This window comes from Zonotrichia albicollis, chromosome 2, assembly GCF_047830755.1.
Source record: "Zonotrichia albicollis isolate bZonAlb1 chromosome 2, bZonAlb1.hap1, whole genome shotgun sequence".
In the NCBI taxonomy this organism is placed as follows: Eukaryota; Metazoa; Chordata; class Aves; order Passeriformes; family Passerellidae; genus Zonotrichia; species Zonotrichia albicollis.
Window position 1 is genome coordinate 17,469,701 of NC_133820.1, and position 12,702 is coordinate 17,482,402.

The 12,702-nt window shown below is 37.0% G+C and overlaps 1 protein-coding gene across 1 annotated transcript in view; it reads left to right on the plus strand.

The window, feature by feature from the left end:
* Nucleotides 1-12,702, plus strand: part of TRAPPC10 (trafficking protein particle complex subunit 10) — a 38,779-nt gene that overhangs the window by 11,096 nt on the left and 14,981 nt on the right. The window contains exons 4-12 of the mRNA XM_074534487.1: nucleotides 368-564; nucleotides 1,860-2,055; nucleotides 3,540-3,651; nucleotides 4,655-4,902; nucleotides 7,128-7,274; nucleotides 8,685-8,799; nucleotides 9,290-9,366; nucleotides 11,233-11,324; nucleotides 12,449-12,589. Coding sequence (XP_074390588.1) covers nucleotides 368-564; nucleotides 1,860-2,055; nucleotides 3,540-3,651; nucleotides 4,655-4,902; nucleotides 7,128-7,274; nucleotides 8,685-8,799; nucleotides 9,290-9,366; nucleotides 11,233-11,324; nucleotides 12,449-12,589 — 1,325 coding nt within the window. The remainder of the gene's footprint in view (nucleotides 1-367; nucleotides 565-1,859; nucleotides 2,056-3,539; nucleotides 3,652-4,654; nucleotides 4,903-7,127; nucleotides 7,275-8,684; nucleotides 8,800-9,289; nucleotides 9,367-11,232; nucleotides 11,325-12,448; nucleotides 12,590-12,702) is intronic.

Genomic DNA, 12,702 nt, shown 5'->3' on the forward strand with positions numbered 1-12,702 from the left:
AAATATCACACTTCTGTTACTATGTGAGAATAAAACAGTTCAGCTTTGTCATTTCAAGCATGTTTTTATTGTAAAGCTCCAGAAGGTGTAAAACAAAGAGCTTAAATGATGTTTAAAAATCTTAATTTCAGTCATCTAAAGAATGATAATGTACCAACTACTATATTGAAATACTGGAAATGTATTAAATTAAAAGACTAGAATTTTACTATGCTTTACCTAATTTGATTTTTTTCAGTAAGTGAACTTACTGTCACTAATTCCATTTGAGATGTCTTTCTGTTTGCCTTCTTTTGGAACAAAACTTGCCTTTTGAAATTGTGCAGAATGTCTGTTTGATTTGATGATTCACCACTTCTCATCCCAGGACACGGAAGTGTACAAAACCACAGTCAAGGATGACATCACCAAGTGGCAGAACGTTCTCAAGGCTCACAGCTCAGTGGACTGGCTGATTGTGGTGGTTGAGAGTGATGCCAAGAAAAAGAACAAAACCAATATCCTTCCCCGAACCTCTATAGTAGATAAAATAAGGAATGACTTCTGTAACAAGCAAAGTGACAGGTGAGCATTCTTGGGCATGTAAATATTTTCACCTTTTGAGCAGTGTGCTGATTTATAAACTCAGCTCCATATACAAGACATTTCTTGCTCATTTAAAGGCTTCCCTTGATGTCCAGCATTCACACTGGTGGCTCTGTAAGATTTGTGCTTTGAAGGAGGCTGGCACAAAGAATAAAGGGAGAAATTTTATTTTCAGTTTTCCTGGGTTTGTGACAGCTTTGAAATGTGTGTCAAAGAGATTTCAAGTATCTCCTCCTAGCTCAGAGAGGTTTAAGAACAGTGTGATGTTAATCAGCTTTTAGACCTTCAGGGTTTTTTGTTTGCTTAGGTGCTTGCAAATCTTACCAGAGTTGCAGGTAGTGGGAGTGAGGTGAGTAGGGAATATGATAGGGCTGAGTTTTGCCATTGGACTTTCTGCTATTCACTTAATCACCTTTCCACTCTGAGATAATTGACATAAGACCAGTTTCTTCAGATGTTTTTATTCTAAGGAAATAGTAACGAATGTATGAAACTGTTCTTGCTTTCATTAAAGCCAACAAAATAGAGTTTTGTTATCAGAAATAGTGTTTTACTTGGATGAGAGATTTTCCTGTCTTTAGAGATATCATTAGTTTTTTGGATGTTAATAAATTGTGATAGAAAAACTGAGGAAGGAAGATGCTCTGAAAAAGTAGATTTATTTGTAAATTAATGGGATCTGTTTATTTTCTGAGAAAAACAGAGGAAGTTTTAGCACATAGGATTGAGATATTTCAAGAATCTATTATGGATGATTATTTCAAATGAGTTAAGAAAGGCTGACTATATGTGAACTGATAGATCCTGATTTGTATTTTGTAGACTCTTTACCAGGAGTAGCTATATTTGCTGTTCTGCTGATTTGTATTGCTAGGCAGACTTTTCTTTTCTAGGTTAGCTACAGCATTACTTATATTTAAGTAGTTAGAATAATGTATCCATTATTTGCTTAAAAAAAAAAAAAAAAGCTTTGGAGTGCTTATTCTAGGTAAAACATTTAGCTCTTCTCATAAACTATATCACATGACAAAGTTTTTTTAAAAGCTACCAAGCTCCAACCAGAAAAAAAACAACCCAAAACCCCAACATAGCTGCCTCCAAACAAACAAACATAACCCTTATCTTGTTTTTTTTCCCCCTCTGATTAAAGTGGATGGAAAACTAAATATTGTTCATTCTGAATTTGTCAGGAATGGACACTATTCAGCTGGGCATATTTATATGTGAATGATGTGATTTCCTCCTCAAATAGAATTTTATCAATCTCTTCACAGATGTGTGGTACTTTCTGACCCTTTGAAAGACTCTTCCCGTTCTCAGGAATCTTGGAATGCCTTCCTGACCAAACTCAGGACATTGCTTCTCATGTCCTTTACCAAAAACTTAGGCAAGTTTGAAGATGACATGAGAACTCTGAGAGAGAAAAGGACTGAGCCAGGGTGGAGCTTCTGCGAGTATTTCATGGTGCAGGTAAGAGACTTTTGGTATTGAAGAAGAACTCAAGAAGAAAATACTTGAGTCCTAGTTTTAAAAACGGTGCTTTTTGTTGTGGTTGGATTTCTGGTCCTTCTAATGTTCTGATCATTCTTTGAGGGCTGTGGCAGGAATTATGGAGACTGGTTTATTTTTGGATCCTGTTTGCAGCAGGTTTGAGTTACCTTTCAGTACAGTTAATGCAGTAATTTTTTGCCATCTGTATCTCTTTGGGGGAAAAAAAGTCACAAAGTAGAACAAACCAGCATAGAAGTGTGCCCAAAAATACACCATAAACTTGCTATTGCTGACTAAATGGTTTCTTACAGATACAGGGCATTAAGGATGGCAAGAAACAATAAATTCTCTCTCTTGGAGGGAGGAGGGGAAGATTTTTCTCTAGACCCAATCCAAGATTTTTGTTGTGGTTGGATTTCTGGTCCTTCTAATGTTCTGATCATTCTTTGAGGGCTGTGGCAGGAATTATGGAGACTGGTTTAAAAGCAGCATTTTTGGATCCTGTTTGCTGCAGGTTTGGGTTACCTTTCAATACAGTTAATGCAGTAATACAGTTTCCTGCTGTTAGAAAAGCAGAATCTGTACAGGCTTGTCAAAATTTTCTGAACCTCAATTGAAGCAAACAAATTGCATCTGAAAAGTGTTTTAGTAGTTGATCTTGAATTTGGGGTAAATGTCCCATTACTGTGCATACACACTCAAACTCACAAATGGTATTTAATATGAACGCTGCTGTTTTCTTTGTTCAGATTGTTATCAGTATTTATGAAGGTGATGTTTAGAAAAGTGTTCATTTTGAAGCAATCCATATAGAGAGTGCCATGAATTCTATTTTTTGTGTAGTTATAAATGCAATTTTGTTTTAGCTGGTTTAGAGAAAAGCAAGAATGTCTTGTGTGATAAAATTCAGTATCTTGATTCCTTTGGAATTTTCTGGTCCCTGTACAATGCTGATCTCTACTCCACTGCATCCTCCTGTCTCCTTTGACTGCATGTGCTATCTTTTGCATAGGATATATCTTATTTTGAGGCCTTTTCTATTTAGCAGTTTGGCTTTGTGTACAAAAAACCCTTTTATGATGCACTGCAGTTGATGCCTTCATGGTGTAAACTGAGAGGAAATCATCAGCACTATTATGGGAGATGAGTCTTCAGCATTTATTCATTTATTTATTTAAATGCAAACTTTTTATAGATCTATGAGCAATATCTTGTAGTGAATCAGGATCTGGATACACATCAGAATTTACTGGCAGAGCTGTAGGATTTAATTTTCTTTTGTGGACCTCCCTGTATTGGGAAGAGATCTGCTCCAATGGCAGATTTTTCTTATATATGTGAAATAAAAACTAGAAAAAGTAGTTCCTGGAGCTCTGTGGATGGATGAGGACTGAGGACAAGCTGTAATACCAGACATGGATAATGTCAATAACATGTTCCCTGTGTTTCTTGTGTGCCAAAAGGAAGAGCTGGCCTTTGTCTTTGAGATGCTGCAGCAGTTTGAGGATGCCCTGGTGCAGTATGATGAGCTGGATGCCTTGTTCTCTCAGTACGTTGTCAACTTTGGGGCTGGTGGTAAGTGTCTGAAAATGTGAAATAAATGTTGAGTGCCTGAATTCCTTCACTGTGCTGAGCAGCCCTGGGCTTTGGGCAGTCCCAGGGAGGCTGCACCAGGCAGTTTGTGCTCTTGTTTTATGCTGTGTGCAAACACAAGTGTCCATCACTTACAGTCTTAACAAAATTTTCTTTCTTGTCTGTGAGGCTTAAAAGCAATTTTTAATGAAAACCTGTGTTTTGCTCTAATGGGATGATTGTTACAACCAGAGGCCTGAACTATGAAATGACACAAGTATTGATCTGGCTGAGATACAGCTGCTGTTTTTACAGCTCACTGCTGGGTTTTTCAGTAAAGAGCTTCCTGGAAAAGTGCATTCAGTGTTGCCTCAAATTACACAAGATGTTTGGTAATCACTGCAAAACTTAATAGAAATAGGTGCTTAATCTGCACTACAGAAGATTTAACTTCATTTTTGAGAAAAATTACTGTGCAAGAAGTATCAAATAGCTTTAAACTCTTTTAATGAGCTAAAGCACATGCTGTTATATAACAGCTTTAATCAGATATGTTTTATGAATCTGGTGAAAATATAGTGCAGGAGTAATTGCAGTGAAATAGATTTGTGCTGACTGAACCCAGTGCAATACCTAGAAGTGGGGGCACATCCATCCATGATGGCTGAGTAAGAAATATTTTAGCAAATAAAGCTTGTTTGTTTTGAACTTCAGGTAGGCTTAATTGCTAAGAAATAAATTAGAAACTGGTTGCCCCTATTCTGATAACAAACATACAATGAAGACAAAATGCCTATGGGAAATGAATGTGAAATTCAGTTATCTTACCTTGCTGTGGAAGTTGTGGTGGGTTTTTGGTTTGCTCTTTAAAGCTAAGACAATAAGTCATTTATCCACGTGATGAACTTGGAAAGGACTAAGGCAGCTCACAGCCTCTGGAGGGAGGATGAAGAGGCTTTCCTAGAAAGCAGTGCTTGATTCTTGGATATTAACTTTGTTCACTTAGATGGTGCAAACTGGCTGACGTTTTTTTGCCAGCCAGTGAGGAGCTGGAATGGTTTAATTCTGAGGAAGCCAATAGACATGGAGAAGAGAGAGCTGATCCAGAACCAGGAGGCCACGCTGCTGGACCTGCGCAGTTACCTGTTCTCCCGGCAGTGCACCTTGTTAATCTTCCTGCAGAGGCCATGGGAGGTGTCCCAGAGAGCACTGGAGCTTCTTCACAACTGTGTGCAGGAGCTCAAGCTGCTGGAAGTGAGTCAGTGCCATCTGTTCCATTATGTGAATTATTTCATCCACTGATGATCTGTGGCATTCTCTGAAAAAATCCCTTCACTCAGGATTTTTCTCCTGGGAAGCCTCAGAGAAAAAGGAAACCAATTCTTATCTCATTTGCTTCTCCTGTGTTGTGCTCATGTGGAATGTGTTTGGAGTTTACCCACAGGTGATTGTTTCATTGGATTCTGTGTGAGTTGTTCTGACTCATTGGCCAATCAGGGCCAAGCTGTGTTAGGACTCGGGAAAGAGTCAGGAGTTTTCATTATTATCTTTTTAGCCTTCTGTGAGTATCCTTTCTGTATTCTTTAGTATAGTTAGTATATTATTCTTTAAGATAATATAGTATCATAAAGTAATAAATTAGCCTCCTGAGAACATGGAGTCAGATTCATCATTCCTGCCTTTGTCAGGGCAAGTCCCAGCAAATACAATCATGACCTAATGAGATCTCTCAAGTTTAGCTGTTGGTGACCTGCATTCAGTAAGGGCTGGCTGGGAGTTATCAAAATGATGCTGTAAGAACAATTGTGCTGTAGCTGCCTGTGTCATCATGAGGATGTCTTTGGGAAGAAATCTGGAGACATCACATGTGGGAACCAAATCTGTTTAATTAAAGTGTTTTAGTCTTCACCTGGAAAGTTATTCTCTAAACTAGTAGTCATTTGTCTGCTTGTTTCATGGATTTATTACCAATCTGTTGGACTGTAGCTCCCATAATTGAAATCTATAGCAGTGTTGTATTGAAGGAAATAAGGCAGAGTGGTTATTATGCTGTTATGCCGGCTAATCCTCTGTAACAAAAAGAGATTATTTCTGAATATCACTTGGTGGCTTACCCATGTCCTTATCCCATGGGTGCCCTGTTAGTTTTATCTGTGCCATTATAACTGCAGCTGCTAACTTTTGCTTGTCTGACATCGTGGTAGTAAGTTCCATCTGTTCATCTGCATTTAAAAACTGCAAATCTGCTTCAGATGCTTTGCTGACACCTTCATGTGTTCTCAAACTAATGTGTGATTCCCAGAGATAATATTATTTGTGTGTGCATTTTGTGGTTTTTTTTTTTTTTTTTAATTTCCAAAACGTATTTTCCTTCCAAAACGTAATTTCCTTCTAGATCTCTGAAGGCACTTCCTACAGTTCCCCTTTTGCTGTACCCCAGGTCTGTGCTGTGCCCCCAGTGTTTGGAGTTTTCCTCTGCACTGTCCCTTGTTTTTGCTGTTCCAGTCTTGCTGTGGTGATCCAAACTGAATGCAGTGTTCTGGCTGTGAGACAGCGACACTTTAATGTGCACAGCTTGTGCTTATCCCTGTTTGATCCTTTTTCTTAGTGCAGGCAAACCTCTTAACGTGGCTTGACACCACTGATCACACAGCAGAAATCTAAACTGCTCTCTTCTTAGAATCTCTGTATTCCTGAAAATTCTTTAAGAATTCACTTCTTTATTATTTCTTCAAGTTCATTTTGCTCATACTTTGGACTTTCCTATCCCATTAGTCACTTAGTTTATTATGGGTTTTAGGACTTTTATAGTCTTTCTAAAAGGAACATTTTTGCATTATTATGAACAGGATTTTGAAACACCATTATTTTGTCTATAATCCATGTCTTTAGTTATGCTCATCTTTATCTTAATTCTTGAAAATACTTTAGTATCAGACTCTCTTGTCTTTCTCTATCTTTCTCTTTTTGCGTTCCTTTGTTTGTTTTCATCTCCATTTTTTAATTAATTGTCCATGACAGATGTCTTGTCTTTCAATGAATAAGCTTATTTTTGTGAAGGAATCTTAGAGACGAATTTGTTTTCTCCAGGTTTTTAACACTTCTTTACACTTTTCAGTTCAGTCTCAGTTAGAACTGATGTTTCCTTAGGAAAGTAGTAGTCTGTTTCCAGAAATTTTTCCTAACTGTATTTTCCTTAAGCTGAGTGTTCAGACTTCTGGAATTTTTCCAAGACCTATTAGTCTTCCTTTCCTTCTCTTTCATCTTGATGAATGTATCAATCTAGTTAATATGTTTCATGAACTAATATGTATAAATTATTCAGGAGGCAGCAAGAGTTGGGCTGTGCTTTGTGTCTTCTGAGAGTAAACTCTTCTAAGAGCTTTTGCTGTGTTGTATCAAAAAAAGTACTTCAGCTGAAGTGTTTTCTCATCTGATGATGGTTTATTTCCCAGTTAATTTTATCTCTTCATCTCCAGGTCTCAGTTCCTCCTGGAGCTTTGGATTGCTGGGTGTTTTTGAGTTGCTTGGAAGTCTTACAGAGAATAGAAGGCTGCTGTGATAGGGCTCAAATAGATGCAAATGTTTCCCACACAGTTGGCCTGTGGAGCTATGCCACGGAGAAGGTGAGTGAATGATGTGTTGGGGTGCTGGTATTACAATGTTGAAATAAAATCTTTATTAACCTGGAACAGATTTTGTCCTTTTGATTGTGGAATTTAATACTGGGTTCTGTACATTGTCTTGAGTTTAGTCTAGATAAGACATCCATGTTTCAAATTCCACTTGGTCTGTTGCTATGAAAGAGGTGTTGTTTGAGTTTGCTGCTGCTTTCCACTGCTGAAAAACATTTTAGAAAGAAGATCAACTCCAGAAACTATTGAAATAGTCTACTGTGGTATCTGTGGATGTTTTTGAAGACGAACATCTTTTCAAGACTCACCTTTTTGTTTGCACAGCCTGTAGAATATTTGCTCTTTATTTTAATTATGGTTTGCTCGTGTTTCAGTAGACTTAATAATCCTCTAATTGAGCCCTTGAGGTCCTTGTTTTATTACAAAAGCAGGGAAATGAAATTTCACCTTGAAGAGTTATTGCTAAAAAAAAAAAAAATGAGGGGGGTGGAGATCAGAATAAAGGAAGCAAAGAATTGTTTAAAATGGCAATTGTGCATCAGATTCTTCCCATACTCCTTACCGTTTCAAGGGAAGATAAATTCCAATGTGAGCTGGAAATGTTCTTCCCTTCCATCATTTTTCTCACACAAAGGGTAAAGGGAAGAATTTTAGGATAATGAGTAGCAGTAAGGTGGAACTGACTGAATGAAGGAATTTAGTGACAAAATTAAGTGGAGTTTAAGATAAAATTTAAAAAAAAAGATTAATGCCCATCCCCATTTTTTATATTACAAACTGAGACCTTTATTCCTTTGCAGGCTTACCTCTGTAGTTGATGGAGTTTTCTAAGTAAATTAACCAAATGGCCAATAGATAAGAGCTTCTTTAAGACAATATTGTGGGTGTTGAGCCACCAGCTGCTGTCCAGAAGGGGTTTTATGGTAGTTAACTCTGGTAACACTGTTAGCTGTGCTAATCTCCTTTTCAGGAAGGTTTTCATCCAAATATAATACTTCAGGTGGATTTGCAAGCTGCCTGATCACTGTACTGCAGACTTGCCTGCTTTTCTTGATTATGCAGTTTTCAAAAATACAGACACAGCTATTAGAAATAATCTTTGGTCATAACTGCTGAACATCTCATGCTTTGTTTGTGTTTGTGTTGAAAACCAGAAGGATTTATTCAGATTAGGGGCTGTGCATGTAGGGATCTGTGTGTGTAGGCACATTTGATGCAGTAACTTCTATGCAATTTAATTCCTTAATAAGTTACTTGATACTTTGAGAAAAACAGTTAATTTTGAGATCCTATAAGCAGCATAATATGAAAGCAATGTAAATGGAACAATGTAATAGAACAAGAGGAGTTTTATATTGATTTTACAGCCTACTGAAAGCAAGCATCTGCCTTCTCTTACAGTTAAAATCTCTGGGTTATCTGTGTGGACTTGTGTCAGAGAAGGGCCCCAATTCAGAAGACCTTAACAGGACTGTGGATCTGTTGGCAGGGCTGGGAGCAGAACGCCCTGAAACAGGTACAGCCAGGAGTCTGGAATTCCTTCCACAGGTGCCATTATCTGAATTGCATAGCATAGAAATACATCAGTAATACAAATTTTTAAGTATCCCTACAAATACACGCACACATTGATAGAACTTTATCTCTTACAAGTTCTTTTAATGCCTATTTAGTATTTCACACTACCAGTGCATCTCCTTAATGTTGCAAGTGTAAGTTTTTCCATCAATTCTCCACTTATCAGCATTTAAGTGAACTTGAACAGCGCTGGGTTTGAATTAAGTTCTTAATGCTTTCAGACAAGTATTTAAAATAAAACTATTGGAAAAACAAATGGAGCATCCTTGATTGTGTGCAGATAGCTAACCTGCACCTGGAGCTGCAAATATTAGTTTTTAGTTTTCTCTCCATTTTCTACTGGAGAAAAAGGAGGGAAGGGATGGTGGGGAGGGCTGTTCTCAGAGTGTGTTTGTAAGTAACAGCTCTTGTCCTGCCTTGTTCCAAAGCCAATGCATCACAGAGCCCTTACAAGAAACTCAAAGAGGCCTTATCATCTGTAGAAGCTTTTGAAAAACACTACTTAGTAAGTATATTTATATTAATTTTGTGTGTGTTTGCACTGTAGATTAAATAGGGCCAGAGTTTTCAAACCTGAGAAGATACATTAAAACATAAATTTGTATTTCCATCTTTTGGTATCAAAGGTTATTTCTTGCACACTGAACACAACAAGGCTGATTTGTTTAACAGCTGGAACCTTATAGGGGCCCCAAGTTTCAAATATTTGCATTAACTTTAATATTTACAGTTATGAGCTGGAGATAATTATCTGTGGGCATGTATACTTAGATATTAAAAAAGCCAGTGTCATGGCTGTCATGTTCTGCTAGCCCAAACTCAGAATTAACTGACTCTTTCCCAGAAAAATATTGATGTGTGAATTCAGCTTCCTTTTAAATGGTTTGAGCTTGCATTTTGCAACGAGTATTACATGATTAAAGTTATACTGTTGATTTTTTTAAAAATATATAAACTGTGGGACATCTGTGGATAGTAGGGTTGTACCTGGCATAGACGGATGCACAATGAAAATTCTAATATTGTGTATTTATATTTCCTTACAGCTCCCCAACTTAGGAGCCATTGTAATGATTTCAGGATTTTTAATTTTGCTGGTTTTGTTTTTCAAATAGAAGACTGTTAAATAAAACAAAAAACTCTTGACTATCACAAGAATATGTTTGATTTTTTGAGGGCTTGGTTTGACAGTTTTTGTTGGTTTTTTTGGTTGGTTTTTTTTTTCCCCAACCAGTTTTCCTTGGGTTTTTTTTTTTTTTCCTTAAATAATTTCCCTTTAAAATTTCTCATATTTGCATATGGCCAACAAGGTTTTCTGGAGAAAACTTGAAGGAAAATGGAACACTTTTTTTGAAACATAGAAACTATGTGATACTCAATTTTACAAAGTTTTGTCAAAAGAAAAGATCTCCAGACATTTTGTCTGAAGATACTGGGTTTCACTTTTATTCTTCATTTATTTATAGGACTAATTGTGTGGCTGGATCAGAATTAAAATCTTGAGAGTTGCCAGCTTCTCTTACCTATTCACTTCCAGCTTGCAGCTGAAGATCTCTGCTAAGCTCAGCAGTAACTTCCTAAATTTAAGAAACTTAGTGGGATCTGTAGTGTTTGCCAGAGGAATTGCCATTTCTCTTTGTATTTATGACTGCACTTTTATGCAATAGAAATTCAGATACCAGATACACTCTAAAAGCTGTTTTTCTGTGTTGTTGTCATCATGTAAATATGTACATTTGATGTGTAACTGTATTTAATCTTGTCCTGTATTCAGTGGACAAGAATTAGTTAAAACTTACTGACACACCTAAGATCATTTATTTGCATTTTTAAAAAGAAATCTTCTCAGTTTGAAGCCATTCCTCTTTATCCTGTCGTGATGTGATGTATTTTTTATATTTTTATATATCTGGCCAGAGTTTATTATGGACTTTTGAAAGAATTTGGATATTTGAACACAGTGTGTGTGTTGTAACTGTTAATTTTGTGAGACAGGTTTGCTGCTGTTATTAAAGCTTAGGGCAAGGGGAGGAAGGTGACACTTGGACACTGTGACTGCATTGGAGATTAAAGCCTAAAGATGAGGGATAAACTTCAATTTGGGAAGGCAAACAAAATTCCTTTAAGGCAATCTTGTGAAAATAATTATTCTGACTATAAGTTAGCATTCAGATATGGGATATGACCAGCTGCAGGAGCAGTGAAGGTGACCTGTTACAAACTGCTGTGTGTTTTGTGCTCAGGGCAAATGTGATTCATTCTGGGCATTTTGTTGCAGTAACTTAGTCTCTGGCTATGAGTTTGTGTGAAATAATCATACAGCTGCCAAAAATACATAAGGCTCATAATGATTTCTTTTCTTTTTATACAGGATCTGTCCCATGCCACCATTGAAATGTACACAAATATTGGAAGAATTCGCTCAGCTAAGCTTGTGGGAAAGGACTTGGCAGAGTTTTATATGTAAATGACTCTTTAAATTGTCCTAAATGCATTGCCTTTGAAAAGGTTGAATATTATCCCTGAGGAAGATGTGCTATAATTAAACAGGAATTTCAAAAAGTATTTTTAAAAATGTAAACAAACCCTATTTCAGGAAAAAAAAAACCAAACTAGCAATCTCTTTTATCAAACCTTAATTCTCACCTCATGATTTTGTACTCTTACCTATAACTGTTCTGTGTTCTGTAGCTTGATTCTTTCTTCTGGGGAGAAAAGGCTGGGAAAGATAACTGTAAACTTTGAAACAAGTCAGAGGCCTCCTTAGGAAGCAGGCTATAGTGAATGCAGTTGTTACCTTAACTAAATATTAAACTAAATCTATCTAAAAAAACCAGGAAACATGTCTTTGGAGAGTAATCCATTCATATTTAAAGTTATCATTGCAAAATGTTTATTTTTCCTCCTGTGAAACAGTGATTTGATTGCTGATTTCCAAATTTTTTTCGTGTTTTTATCCCTGCTTTTGAAATCCACTGAGAAAACCTCCTGCATTTTTCAATGACATTTTATTTTTCTTCTTATTTAGAAGAATTTGGGAGTCATAAGTGATTTCTTTTGGAAAATGCATTGGGGCATGCTTCCCACTGATATTCACTTAAGCAGTCTGATCTCCACATTGCAACAGTTTCTCCCAAATTAACTTAAATTTTTATCAGAGGAAGTAATGTTAGGTTTAAAAACTGTCATGGAACTGCTGTGTGGTGATAAAATTTTCATTGTAGAATTCTTCTGCTTTAAAATTTTTGAGGAAGTAAATTTTTAGTTAACTCTCAGAAGCTTTGGGGGGCTTTTGTTTCATTTGTGGGAGGTTCCTTCACCTCATTTGCTCTGACTTGGGATAGATCTGCATATGGAATAATGACATTTTTTAAAATTGCATTTCTACTTGCTGAAGTGAATTGCAATAAGGAAGGCCCATATGTTGATCTGTTACCAGAAAATTCAAGATCACAATGGTTCACTGCACTTTGTCCTGCATTGACTTGCAGTGTTCCTCCCCCATCAGCACTTTGAGAAAAGATGCAGAGTTTTCCTGGCTGCAAAGGTTCTTACATTACTCTGTGCTCATTTTTTCATTTTCTAAGGAGGAAGAAAGGTCCCCAGAAGGCAGAGGTGTATCTTCAAGGAGCACTGAAAACCTACCTGGCTGAGGGCTGGGCTCTGCTGGTCACACACACGAGGAAGCAGCTGGCTGAGTGTCAGAAGCAGCTTGGCCAGATAGAAAAGTATCCTCTAAGACAGAGCCAGGACAATGAAGACAGGAAAAATGATGCTTGCTGTTATTTTTCTGACATATCTCTAACTTTTATTTAACAGTAAAGGCTGCCAGACATTCTGA